The following is a 14,960-nucleotide window of genomic DNA, read 5'->3' on the forward strand; positions in this document are numbered from 1 at the left end:
GCTGCACCAAGCTCGTTTCATTTGGTCTGGGGTTTATTTTTCTGCTGCCATTTCCATAACAAGCAATCCCATCCCATTATGGTCAAGACGATGGGGTAGACTGTGCATAGGGGAAGAGAAGGAAAGATTTTGTGATATTTAGGAGCTGCACTTGCTGAAGAACAGCTGCACCAGTCAGTATCCCAAGTATGCTACCACAAGAATTATGTTTCCCTCCCATCCTCCCCGAAGTATTTAATTCAGGGCAGAAGGGGTAGAACGTGTTCACCTTTGAGCTCCCATGCCACAAGCGAGCATATTCATTCAGCTTCCCTATTTAACTAAATGGAGTTCACACATGCTGCAGGATAAAGTTACCTCTTGCCATCTGAAAGCAGTCCAATCAATGCTGTACACAGAGAGTAGCATTTGAATCAGCCTTAAGTTAATTCTTAGTCGTCGAAACTGTGACAGCATGCTGACCCTTTCAAGTCAACTGGGAGCAGGCAATCTTTGCAGAAGATCCTCAGGCCTTTAATCAGATTCTCAGTGGGTTTTAAAGAGATACTACAGCATCAGTTTGTAAACATCTCTCTAGTGAAAATAAAGATTACTTCTGACCTAGCCAATTACTCAGTCCCAGAAGATATATCCTAGAGTTATAATTGAACGAACCATAGGGAAAGAAAATACATTTTAGGTAGGGGGTAGCAAACCCAAATCCCAACTTAGGATGCACGCAGCACTGTATCCCACAAAAAGATCAGATACAGAGTGAAATGATTATAAAAAAAGTCCATTAAATCATCTAGTCCTTTTTCCCACCATGGCAAGATTGCTCTCTTGAGCACAGAGCCCTACTAAGAAGACTGCAAATTATCAGCTGAAGGTCTTCCTGAAAAGCAGCTGTGATGGGGAAAGACCAGATCATTATTTTGAGGAGACCCATAGTACGAGGTATTTGTTTACCACATCACAGAGAATCTGGGGTGAGATGCCAGCTCCTGGTAGCCCGGATTTGCTGCAATACGAGTAAGGAATGAGAAAGAAAATGCTGAAGAACGAAAAGAGGGGACCTGTGCTCAGCACCGAGACTGTCAGAGACATTAAACAGTCTCTTGTTGCATTACCTTAGAACTGTGCTTTAGCACGGCGAGCCACTGCATTCCATTGTGGAGAGATATAATTACTGATTAAAAAGAAAAAAAAAAAAAAAAAAAAAAAAAAGAAGTTAGTTATTCTGGAGCTATTACAGACTAATGTGTAACAGACATCATCTGATGGGCCGTAAAGGCTCCCAGGGCCATTACAGCCTCACAGGTCAGGACCTATTTCAAGGTTTTAAAGTTTGTGGATCACTGCTCTCAAGCTGAACAGCACAGGCAACACCTGCACACAGAAAAGCTAGGGGAGACTTCTGGGAGCAGCAGCTGCCTATGTGTTTTCACACTCAGATCAAACCAAATCACATCACTGAAAAGGAGTTCAGAACCTGCAGACATGGCTTTTGCCATTCTCATCAAGGAGTTCACCCGTAAGATTGTAGCTTGTGCCTTTTTACTTACTTATTTATTTATTTTTACAGGGAGCACTGAGGAAGAAAATGACACTATAACCTCCATGCTTCCCCATCAGGGCCCCCCTTCTATTTCACTTTCACAGAAAACTAAAATTCCCAGCCAAGTGACAGGTTTATAAAATTTTAATAGGGAAGAAAAAGGTAACCTCAGGCAGGATCTTACATGCAGACTTTCGCCATGAATGAATGTTCATGAAAATACGGGGCTTTTATGGAAACATTGACAGAGCTTCACAGGCTGTGGCATAAATGCCTCAACATGGACTGATGAGAAGGACTAGTGAGTCCCAGCTCCTACAGCCAGAGGCTATGGCACCATGCCTTTCTCTAACCCAAGCAAGTCAGCTTCATGCCTCCACTGTCCTCTGAGGAAAGCTGATCTAGAGACCAGAAGCCCAGAAGCTTTTAAATTGGTAGCCTAGAAACATTCTTAGCCATTTCCAACTACTTGTTCTAATGTTTTGGGGTAAAAAGTCCACTTTCCTTCCTCCCTGGTGTTTCCCCTCCCAGAGTGCTTATCCAGACCAGTCAGCCTTCATTTTGCAAAGGCAGATGAGCTGAAGCACAGATTGCTCTTCATGAGGATCCTCTCTGCCCCTACTTCCACATGGATTTACTGTCCCTTAGCATGAGGGATCTGCAAGTTACCCATAGTAGACAAGGTCTGTCAGTGCCTCTCTCCAGCATTATTAACAGGAATCATTATTAGCAGTTCCTTGTTCTATTTATTCCAGGATTGCATTTGCCTTTCACCAGCTACTTCACACCTCAGTCCTTTTGAGGTCAACCACCATCTGTCCAAGCCACCCTTTTCCTCTTCTTCTGCCCTTTCCAGCTGGTGGTAATTCCTGCTTGTAGACATTCCAGTGAGCCCCAAAAAGATCAGCTGGGATTTCTGGGCTCCTTTTCTTACTGTTTTGAGCTTCATACAGGAATGAAACCAAGGGGCAACAGCACAAGACTTCAGTTTCCCTCCCACCAGTTACTTGCACCACAGAATCTATCAGTGGTGGTTTTATACCATCAGGAAATCTGTTCTTAGTGCTCACAAAGTAGGTATCCCACCCTCTGAACTGAAAGGTCATCCGAATGACTCGTGTTGGAAAGCAGAATTCATGGCTTTGGTTTCAGGATCTAAAATACCACTTCTGAAGACTGGGATTCCTGAGGTTCATTGCCCCTCTTCTCCCAGGTTCGGGATAGAAGGATTATTTCTCATTCACAAAAAAAGAAAGAGATGCCACAAGGAACAGTCCCATCCTGTTTAGACTGCCATTTCTTAAAGCAGCAGCAATCTAAGAGCAGTGCTCCATAGCTAAGGTAGCACAGAATCAGAATGGTTGGAAAAACCTTATATAACCATCCCGTACAGAGCTAAAGGAGTTTGTTACTTTTTGCCAGGCACTGAGTGTGCACAAGCACTTCTGCAAGTCAAAATTTTTCTTCTAGAAAACTTGAAGCTTCTTAATTGCAAGAGAAATATGGGTAGCCAGGAACGGTACCTGTGCCATAGATAAAACCAATGGTTCTCTCAAGCGTGACAGAGACCTAAAGTGGCCAAGAGCCAGCTCCACCCAAAAACTCCTCCTGATCTCTTCAGAATTTAATTGGCATTCTTTTTAGCACACACACAAGGCAGATTAAAGAAAAACCCAAACAGTGTGCAGGGTGGAAGCACCATTACACGGTATTAAAATGTCAGAGGTTTGAGCTCTGTGTTGGTTTAGTCATGAGTTACCAACAACCACTGATGGCAGACATAAAGCTTCCCTTAAATTATTAAGCATAAAACAGCAGACTGTAATATTTTGCTAAACCAAAGTACAGACACAGACAAAGATGTCATTTCAATATTTGAAACCAGCAAGTTTAATTTAAAATAAGAGCAAACCAATAAGCTCAGAAAATAGCAATGTGTGAGAGGAAAATTACACTGCTAGAGAAAAAAGTGGAAGGACTTAAGAAATTTATAAAAGTAATCTCCAAGTGGAAATTAGAAATCAACCCCTAGAAACAGAATAACACAAAAGAAATATTACTGTCCACTTTCTAAATCAATATAACACTGCTACACGACAGAATTACCATGGTAACTCAAGTAAAAAGAATAAAGCAATTCTTATTATTTCAAAATAAAATCACAGCCTGAAGCCCAGCTTTTATTACAACTGCTGATAGATCGCTGGCTTGTATTTATCTGAAATATTGCTTTTCAATCAGCTATTTTATGAATGTACAAATTTCACTGAGCAGCCCACTTAGACCAAATGCTCAAAACCTGCCCCCCAAAAAACTAGTCAAGGAATCGATTATATATATGCATACTTTTTTTTTTGTTTTTAAAGGGAGCGTTACTCTATATATATATATATTCTTTTTCCACTCTCTCCAAGTTAAAGAGAGATAAGGAAATGAGCGAGAGTAAGTTAAAACCTTGTTTAGTCTGGCCTCTCTAAATTCCAACTTAGATTCCCTGGAAAAACAAAACCAAAAAAGCAACAGAACAACAGTAATAAGAGAGAACAAAGAGGAATAACAGCGCACCCTAAATACTGCAGCCCCTGCACAAGGACAGGGAACGCGAGAACATCAGGGGGTGTGCACAAACACACACATGAGAGGAGACACATCTGTTCCCTCCTGATCAAAGGCAAAGAGAAAACACTGTCTAAATACAAAGTTGCTCAAGGACGTTTTGACTTGCCCTGCTGGGTACTTTAGACTTTTCAAACATTGTTTGTACAGCTTGGAAAGTGCATCAAGCTCAGGATACTCGTCTGCGTTTCAAGCACGCTGAAGGCACAGCTCAGCCAAGTTCCCCCACGCCCCCACTGCTGGTGCCACCTTTTAAACACATTAGTGCAAGGGGAAAACCAGCAGGTCACCTTCTGCTCTGCTCCCCCAGACGTTCAAAAGAGCATCGATCGGCACCTGAACGCAACAATCAGTCTTAAAAATAACAGGCTCCTCCTCTGCCCCGCCCCTGCCGCAGCAAACACCCCGGAGCAGCCCGGTACCCAGGTATGGGGCAGAGCGCCGGGGGGATTCGGAGCCAACACACGGACATCCGACACAGCTGCTGGCTGAGAAATTAAGGCACCATCTATCAAACAAGAAGGCCGCTGAGGAAATGCCTGTAGACTGTCAGGATGTTTTCCAGCACAGTCTTACCCCATTTTTTCTGTTGCCCCCGTGAAATGGCAGAGGGGGACGAGACCGACACTCACAGTCATCGAAGGGGGAGGACGGGAACGTGACCAACGCTCATAATTATGGCAGGAAGATTAGCTAGAGAAGGCTTATCTTCAACAATTTGCAATTGCTTGGACTGGACCTCAGGGATAAAAAACCCCCAAAATTAAAACTGCCAACTGAGAGGGGATCAATAAACCTGCCCCTGAAACAGTTAAGGAGAGCAATTGTTTCAATAGCACTCTGTTCTTCCCAGGAGATCCAGAAGTTATTTCTCCCTTCTTCTGCAGATGTCTGACCTCCTAACCCAGCATGGGACAGCAGGCAAGGTGGGACCCAAGCCCAGCAGAGAGGAACAAACCAGGGACAGCTGAAACACAAAAGCCCACCCATGCCTCATGGGGGGTCAGGCACATCCCCCAGATATCCAGGCCTTAGTTCCAGGGGATGATCACTTGGGGTGCACAAATTCCTCAATACTGGCAAAATGCTTTGAGGATTAAAAGCAGCAGTGATATGCCAAGTATCATAGCTGGAAGTAAAGACAAATGCTGCAACAAGAGCAATAAGCCACCTGCCAGCTGTCTTTTATACTAAAATATTTCAGTGTTCTTAGAGCCGCTTAATTTCCCATCTCGCTCCAAGTCCAGAGGAACTTTGTGGGTTGCTAGCTTTGCCATGCAGCAGTGACATAGCTCATTATTTTAAAAACAGATTTAGAATCTGTGATCACCCAGCTCGATCTAAAAGTATGCACTGTCTTTTAGTATAATGTGATCCTTCGCCATCTACTGCAAATGGGTTTAAAAGCAGTGGTGGAAACAATATGTGCTTAATCTGAATGTGGACTGCAGAGAGGTTGCACACTCAAATATCCTGTTTTGTGTGGTATCTGGTTGTATTTTAAAACACCTTTTAGACTTGGAGCCAGCTGAGGGCACAAACAATCATATACAGATTAGAAAAAGGAAGAAGTTGGGGGGAACAAAGAGGAGCCCAGTCTGGCACACTGAAATAGGACACTCTAAATATCACTTAGTATTTCTTTAAAAGAAAAACTGGCTGTAATAGTAAGCTTCAGAGAAACAATAAATGCAGAGGTGGTTAAAGACTTTTTATTCAAATAAAGTCTTGCCCCAGGAGATGGAAGTAGAGTCTTGAAATATGGAGATAGGATTTTACATGTGCTAAAAGCATCAGTGTGACACTTTTTGGAAAAAAAAAGGGGGGAAAATACCTTCGTTGTTATACATGACAAAAGAGCAACTAAATGTTTGCTTTGATCCCAGCGTGTAAAGGGTGAAGCTTTTAGGCAAGGAGCGGCAGGTGATCTCAGCTCTTCTGCAAGTCCTAATGCTCCTAAAAGCCACTCTTCCAGTTTCTGTAATTGGGCATCAGTAGTTAATGTAGTATTGACTGCATTACATGCTCCTGTGCATCCTCTCACTAATGCCAATTGCATCACCTTGTACATTTACCATATTGCTTAGCCAATAGCTGTTAAAAGCAATCCAAATCATGAATCATATAGGAAACTTTTAGCAAGACACGACATCCAAAGGAGACAATTTACAGTTGAGTTAATCTGGGTACATTAGCGAGACATGGATTCAGGAAGACAGACCAATTTATGTTACTTTAGTTTTACCCTTTATTGCTTTGTATAGGCAAATGAATGGAAGGGCATGGAGTAAAAACAGATATAAAGGAGTCCTTTTCAAAACAGATCTCCATTCTGTGCAGACAGGTCAAAGGGTTTGAGACTGATGCTTATTTAGGCTTTCATAACCGTAACAGGGTACTTACAGAAATCATTTTCCACAAAGGAGTATAAGGATAAATATATAATGGATTCTGAATAATGTTCAGTACCCACCCTCACTGCAAGTACATTAATGCAGAAACCTGGCTGCTCAACATTATCTAAGGCACGGCCTGCCCAGGAGTCACCTGCCACCAAGAGTGCCAGGAAGAGGAGTCACACGAGGTCTGCCCATGAGCTCAAGGCAGGAGGCATTCCAAAAAAGACACCAAGGCTCACCAGCTCAAGCCAGTCCCCTTCCCAAACATCTCTACCATGTCACTTGTCAACACACAGAAAGTCCAATCTTCTCCTCCCTACCTGCCCTGAAGAGATGGCATCCTTTTGAAACATACACCCATTTCTCTGGAACAGAAGGAAAGGACACAAGCGATAAAGAGGTATTGGTTAACCCACTTCAGCTGCAAGGTAGAGCCAACCAGGAGATAAATTAGGAGTGAGTTCCCTCTGAAAAAGTACATTTTACAGAACAATTTCACACTGGATGCTTGACCAAAAGATGCATAGCGAATCGACATAGCCCCTTTCTGCTTTTCTGATCAAGCTCAGTAGCATCAGTAAAATAGAGATGGGAAAAGAAAAAAGGACAGCTAGGAAGTGTGCTGTTGCCTCAGCTTTTATGGGTAGTGAGTAATTGCAGTATTTGTGGAGGGGAAAGAAAAATAAAATTTTTAAAAAGTGGTAAAGGAAATCTAGGGGAAATAATGGCTCTTCAGCCAAAAACTTTACAAAAGAGAAACTGAACTGCATCCTTAAATACTGGATTCCAAAATGCTGGAAACTGTGGTGCTCTAAGCCTTGTTTAAAAAAAGATCATGATTCCCCTTTGAAAACCTTCCAGAGGTCCCTTCGAAAGAGTTGCACATGCAGGGAAAATGCCAAAACAAAACATTTTCACTAGCTGATCAATTTAAACAGCTGTGGTAAAGCTGCAGCCACTGGCACCATCATTAACAATTTAAAGCATGGCTGCTTTTGTCTTCCTTCCCAGTTACATTCTCATTATGGCTTTTTATTTATTAGAAACACAGTCCTCTGGAATACATTTCTATATCTCGGATCCATAATAAACCAAGTAGGAATATCCCTGGCTTCTACTCAAATGGATGTTTACATTGGAGAGAGGGTTAATTGTTTAATTCTGGTCCAAGTTCTCTGCAGTTCAGTCATGAATATGCAACAATCATCCACTTTTTCTTTAGGAGAAACTTGAACTGTTGATATCAGTAGTTTAAAAGGAAGGCAAATAATACTTTCACTGCCCAAACCACCCTTTCAGAGTTTGATTAGCACACAAGGAACTCTGAACATTGGCATAAAGAGTTTGAAAATATTCAATGACATTTAAAAACCCTCTAAATTTGGGCAAGAGCATCCATTATCTGCTTTGATACATAATGTAAGTAGAGAGTAGTTTGCAAGAACATTCACTGGAGAGTTGAGCATCTGTTTGCAGGGACAGCACCCCACATTGTGCTTGGAAACTTGGGCTTGGGAGTCATCCCATTGGAGGGCAGAGAAAACACACACAGAGAACTGAAAAAACAGTAGCTGTGGTGGATTTTTCTCAGACCATCTATAGGTTTAATTATGTTAATCTAATAGTGAACAACTTTCATTTTAAAGCACCCTTCCCTCCACCCCCAAGTCTTCAGTGAATAGGAGCTACATTCACTGAATAAATCGTTCCCTGGCAACAGTTACGCACATTATTGAAGTTGGGGGCAGCGATTTCTATACGGTTTAAAACAATGTCTATGTATTCTAAATGATGACAATTCTGTCCAATTTTTAAAAGATATAGACCCATTAGAGTTTTATAGTTCAGCATTTAGCAGCATCTGCAGTGCCGTCTTTATTCTTATGCTGCAACACTTAATGCTTGATGCCATTATTCTGATTTTGAATTGATTTCAAGTAAAATACCTTATTTGCCATAAACTTTCATATTCTTTACCTAAGTAGGACTCCTCACAGATGCAATCAGTCATAATGCTAGAAGAACAGTTTGCCTTTAGCAGAAATGTAATAGTTCATGCTAATGACAGCGAAGCAAAACTTTGAGCGGCAAGCACATTTCCAAAGAGAATAAAACCACCTCTAAACACAACGCCTGAAAACTTTAAGAAAGCCTCCAAATGAAATCAATTAATCCTCCAACCATGATAAATTTCTTAACCATTTAAGAAACGCATTTCAGACTCTGCTGTGACCCTTTATCACCAGACCTAATGGATTACTTTATTAATAATGCACTGCTCTTAAAAGGAATTTTTCCGAAGATTCTACCATAAGAGAGCATTTTTGGAATGACTATGACAAACAAGCTGACATGTTCACGTTGTATTTATTAAAGATAATAAAATTTAACACTAACTCCAAAGAAGACGAATTATGTTCTGCTGCCAGGGTATCAAGTATACCTTCTACTGCATTAAAGCAAAATTAGAGCAGACTGATTTCCAAGAACAAGCTGCTTCTTTTGCCCTATTACCCAAGCTGGAAAATGTCCTTACACTGTTTCAACGCTTGTTATGTCAACTAGACAATTATCACGTGTCAACAGCATCTGGGAATGAAGTATGATGACATCCTACCCAGATCCTTCAGCTATCTGGTCTGAACAAACACTAGGAACTATGTGATTGCCTGCCATACTCCTGCACAAAGCAGTTTGCTCCTCTTAGGCCTGCTACCTCCTTTCACTCCTCTTCTTCCCATAGGATGAGATTTCTTTAAAAGGATACCTAAGGTTATCAGTGCTCCAACTACAGCAGCCTCAATTTCTTGAACAGCTTTAGGCAATTACTTTACTACCCCTTGGTTCTATCATGCTTCCATATTTGCCACTTCAGGGGCAGAGGGAAGCTCTAGGAAGAGCTGCCTCTAGCTCCACACTTGATCAGCTTTGGAGAAACAGTCCAAACGGTTTTTAGGTCCTTTATGACCAAACCGAGTCTTATGTTCTGCTGCCGAATGTGCTCCGATTTTATTCAGAATACTTCTTTGAGAACTTTTTATCTCCTCTTCATGAATATATTAATCCACTGCTGTACTTCTGAGTCACAAAAGGACACTGTCATGAACTAAAGCCAGACCAAACCTCCAAAATTACACCAAAAGCATATGTGTGAAGATCAAGCCCTCAAAAAAACCAACAGGTAACTCAGCTAAGTAGGCAAAAATAAGATCTTTGGTGACCTTTATTAATCATTCTTTGAATAAGCTGATGTCTGGGAAGATATGTAGGGATTCCTCATACATGGTAAGCTAGATACCAGTGGACCATGGAGGAGGTCCGTGGTAGAGGGGCACAGGAAAGAACGAGAGAGCTTCAAGAATATTAGGCAAAAGAAAATTGCCTAATTTTCATGTCACATGAGGAAAAGCCACTGTGCCATGTCCCCTTCTCTCTCTGCATGACTCCTCAATAGGTACCCCCGAGAAAGGTACACTCAAAGGCAAACAAAAGATAGCAGCAGCACGCAGAACAGCTCTTCCTCCTACGTGGCACAATTTGTACCTGCTTTATTTCTGTGCCTATGATGACTTTTTTCGACACAACAGGACCGCTTGGACCTATGTTGCTGGAGATAGGCAGGTGGATATGGAGAGACACCTCTGTATAGGCAACTCCATCTGGCAGCTGGCATACTCCCTTGTGAAGCCAGCCCACAGCTCTGCTGTCCTGGCCAGGGCGCTGTGGCACAGTTCCTGTCACTGACATTACACAATCCATTTCTCAGCTTTTCTAACGCCAAATGCTGCGGGTTTTTACCTTCTGTGCGGGGCAAGATGGGCTCTCACACAACAGGGAACCCAACTGCTGCTACTAATGCAGTTTCAAATTACCTAATATTCATTGCCCTAAATATCTCCCATCCACCTAAGACCCATTCTCCAACCCCAATGCACACAACCACTAAGTATCCATGTTTTTCCTTCCATTTTTGAACAAAATACGAGATTTTCTTTCTATGTAAAACCAAGGTACACGTTTAATGGAGTCCACTGATGTGTTATTTACTCAGCCTACTCTTGTGATCTGTTTAATCAGAGTTCTGCTTGAAAACACAAAGGATCCATGATTTGGGGTGCTCCTGTCTATGCAAACATCGGGATGAACACACAGCTGATCAGTGTTTTTACAAGTGCATGCACACTCCACAATTTGGTTGAAGGATGCTATGTCTGGTTAACACAGCACAAGTTAGCTGAAAAGGAAACTTTCACCCCACACACACATAACAAAGAGCCGTGATTTCTATTAGCGCATTTCATACCATACATGCTGATTACCAGGCTGTGCTTCATTGTTAGCAGAGATTACAGCTGGGATAAGCTGCAGCTTTTTCCTAATTGCTATTATGATGACTGAATTTTTGTTTTGTGTCAAGCATTATTCACACATTATACTCCAAAATTTGATCCCTCTATGATGCATTATTGATTCCATGCAGGCAATCATACTGCCGCCGATGTGAAGAATTAATTTGGGCTATTTTACTTGATTTGCATTGCTCCATCATAGCAGAACATAGTTCTGTGGGGAGGCACAAATTGAAAAGGGAGCTTTAACAAAATACAGAAAATGCTGCCGTCCTTTAAAAGAGATGAATCCTAAGGAGGGAAAAAAACCCCAAAAAACCCAAACCCAGCACAACACGTGTGGTCCTGAAAGAAATAAGGTCAGTCAGCCAAATTCATCTTAGTCAGAGGAAGGTTACAAGAGTAGCCTTATGCCTCTAATAAAGTAAACTAGCTTGCTTCAACTTATATTGCCAAAGAAAACAACTGAACACCTCTGAGAGTGACACTGCTTCAAAGCCTTTGAAACCCTGTTAGCTTCATTTGTTTTCCCAGCATAAGCAATACTCAAGCACTTAGTGTGTCTTTCATCCACAGGCCAGTCAACTGCAAAGCTGATCTAGAAGATGGGTAACAGATGCTCCACATCTACTCATTTTTTTTTTAAAGTTCTACTGTGTTAATAAAGGAACTTAGGAGATCTTAACAGAAATAAAGCCCATGATTTATTTTTTTTCCCCCCTCAATAAGATTATTTCACAGTTTTGGGATGCCAACTTAATTAGCACAGAATGAATTCAGAAGGGCACAACGACTTACACACAGACTTTGATCTCACATTGGTCAACTCTTAGTCCAAATCTGATTGAATCTACATACAAGAGGGCACTGATAATGATGCATTTCTGCTTGGTCTCATATTTTAAAGGTGTCAAGTCTTTGTGAAAAGTCCACGTTTTTTCATTGTCCCAAATACTTCGTGAAACGAAACCTCACATGCCATCCCAGAAACTAGATGCAAATTCTACCTGCATGAACATGCCAGACTGAGAATTTTAGAAATCAAACCTATAATGAGAGAAGACCTCAAAATGCTATGTCTAAAACACTCCCTTTTTTTGGGAGGCAAGGAAAGGAGAGAGGGAAAAGAAACTTTAGTAGAAGACTTCTGGTCCTTCAATAGTCAAAGCCTTCCTAATTAGTCTCCAGTGCAGTACTAATTCAGTTTTAAAATACTAGAAGACAGATATGGGTTGTGGAATAAAAATCATAGAATTTCAACTTAATAGCAGCTTTCAGCATTAGTCACAAAACATGGTTAGCATGACCCCAACAGAGGAAAGTAAGTGACTTTGAATTACAAGTTATTTTTCTCATAAATATTTTAAAAAGCAATACATATATTCAAGTAAAATCAATGCTACTGCCCAAATGCCCAACTTCCAATTTCTCCAAGCCCTTTTGCTCCCAGTGAAAAGCTGCTTCCTGTCTACAGTGTTACAAATATTCAGTAATTTCTCCTACTTTCAAATGGCAACAGCCTACGCTATGACTTTTTTTTTTTTACACTTAAAGAGATTTCTAAAATAAATTTTAAAAGATCAGGGAAATCCATTACACGGCACACTTCATCCATTTATAAAGATGGAATGAAATAAGGAGATAATGGGTAGAAATGCCTGTTAGAAGTTAAGATGCAGTTCCCACTTTCCATGCACAAAGTGCCGCCAAGGTGGAGGTCCTTGGCAAGAGGCAGCACCATCGATAGAAGTCCATGTGGATGGCTACAGAAATGTTCTGCTCTGCCTCCGTTTTAATCCTTGCTCTCAGGCTATGAGCTATGAGGGACAACCTAAGCCAAAAAGCAGCCCTTGAAAAAAAAAAACTTAATTAAAAAGTTGCGATTGGACTTACCACCTTCATCCCAGAAACTACTGATGACTGAGCAGTTAAGTTGCACACCCTGGCAGGCACCATGCAAAAGATAGCATCAGGTCATTCAGGCTACTCACTAACACTGTCTGATATCACTCAGATCAATTTGTTCCCCTTAAGCATCCTTAATGAGGACTAGCCAGCTTAAAAAAATAAGTATATGTGAAATCCTAAAATAAGTCAAGCTCTCCTTCAGTTTCATTCATGAAATTACCTTCCAAATGAACCTCCACTTCTGCCATTAATTCTTAGAATAAACCAATGCTTTTTTTCCTGCCACAGCAGCTTATTAGCTTATTGTCATTATGTTTATAGCTATGAAGAAAAGCTGTGAGAAATAGATATTAGAGGCGCACATTAAAGAGACCTAAATGGCATGCAATGAAAAGGAAAGAAAATCTCAAAATTAGATTTACAATAAAAGCTGTTAAAACAAACAGGCTAAAATGGATATATTAACTTGCAGAAAGAAAAATCTACATAGATATTAAAAAAAAAAATCAAGCTGTTTCTGCTATGTCCATCAGCAAACAGAGCCTGGAGTAAACCCTTCTTGGCTGTCCGATCATGTCAGAGAAGAGATAAAAAAAAAAAAATAAAGAGCAAGCATGCTTTTACCTACACAAGAGAAAAGCATCAGAAGCTCAAAGCAGAGCACTCTGAAATGCACAGTGCACACCTGCTTCAAAACTATTTATTTCTACATTAGCAGCACACAGAAGACACCAAGCACAGGCTTACACAATCTCAGCCCACCTACCGTCCTCCTTGTCCAGCACCATCATCTCCGCAATCAAGAAAAGTCTGGGCACAGATGCTTCTTCTCCAGGAGCCTCCGCTCAGGGGAGAGGAGAACAAGTCTCTGGGAACACAAATGAGCTACGGTACAGCTGATCGTCCTTTAGCAGCAAGCGAGCTCTAATTACCCAGTTGTCCAGCTTTTAACCTAGATTGCACTCAGTTAGAATTACACTCAGAAATAAAGCACTTTGCAGATACAAAAGCAGTCTCACCTACTTTTGTGCCTCAGAATTGCAAGGAACTAAAACTGCAATTTAGAAAGAAGGGGGATCAGAGCTGTTTCTTTGGTTCTCACCTTCTAAATGGCTCAATTTACACAGTATAATCTATTTTAATGTAATTGCCTTTGATAGCTCATAACCCTGGCTGTTGCAACTACACAGCTTTCAGCCTTATAAAGTGTTTTCCCTTTGGATTTAAGCTGACTCTAAATCCGGAATTGTATTCAGAGAGGGTAGAATACCTAAGCCCGACTAGTGCTGCCTCTGCCTCTCAATTGGTGAGCCTTGCACACTTGCAATGAATAAATGCGCGCGTTTGGCAGGGCCCCCTCTCGTGCTGCTGCCGGGGATTCCTGGCGGAGCGCGGCTTCCCGGCTCAGCAGCACCACCTGCAGCCCGCCCGGCCCCCGCCCAGGTGCCGCCGGCCGCGGGGCCACCTGCGCCGCCGCCGCTTTGTGCTCTGCGGGGCCGGGGCACGGGGGATGCTCCAGCTCTGCTCCCTGCGGTTTGGTCTGGCAGGTCAGAGGCTCAGAACTCTCCGCAGCTGATGCCGGCTGCGTTACAGCAGCCCCGCTGCTCCCAGCCGCATTTCACACGTCTCTGGTGACCTAAAACTTGATACTAATTTTCTGCACAAATATTTTGGGTTTGTTTTCACATGTCGGTATTAGTTTCAGGGTGTACTCCAGAGAATGCAGCTTCATTTTCACTAGGTCGATATTAAAATGAATTTACCTAATCAAACACGGTACAAGCCCTTACAGGTTGGCTTCACTTTTCAGAAATGCCATCAATGCCCAAATATAAAGTGACAAGTGGGGAGCCCACGTCTTTTATCCTTCGTCCTGCACCTCTCAGTCCTTTTTCAGACAAGTCATCTGTTGTCTCCAATGGCTCTCGTAAGGAGTGTGGGATCAGATGCTTCGCTACCAAGATCAACAGCACCGTTTCACTCATCTCAGCCTTTTAATCTGAGAAAACATTTCATTTCTGCTTTAATGATACTTCTTCCTCCCTTTTACAACTGATACAACGGTACTCTAAAGAGCATGATAGCAGGCTCCAGTTATATATCCTTAATACTGATTTTTAATTAGATTCCTTATCCCCAGCTGAAGTGGCT

The 14,960-nt window shown here is 41.8% G+C and overlaps 1 protein-coding gene across 1 annotated transcript in view; it reads right to left on the reverse strand.

The window, feature by feature from the left end:
• Positions 1-14,144, reverse strand: part of LOC121673128 (rhombotin-1) — a 54,310-nt gene extending 40,166 nt beyond the window's left edge. Inside the window, exons 1-2 of the mRNA XM_042046197.1 lie at positions 14,080-14,144; positions 13,576-13,677 (exon numbers count right to left, since the gene is read on the reverse strand). Coding sequence (XP_041902131.1) covers positions 13,576-13,600 — 25 coding nt within the window. The 5' untranslated portion in view covers positions 13,601-13,677; positions 14,080-14,144. The remainder of the gene's footprint in view (positions 1-13,575; positions 13,678-14,079) is intronic.
• Between the last annotated feature and the right edge of the window lie 816 nt (positions 14,145-14,960).

This window comes from Corvus kubaryi, unplaced genomic scaffold (genome assembly GCF_017639235.1).
Source record: "Corvus kubaryi isolate FWS band 111438036 unplaced genomic scaffold, C.kubaryi_AGA036_p1.0 65227, whole genome shotgun sequence".
In the NCBI taxonomy this organism is placed as follows: Eukaryota; Metazoa; Chordata; class Aves; order Passeriformes; family Corvidae; genus Corvus; species Corvus kubaryi.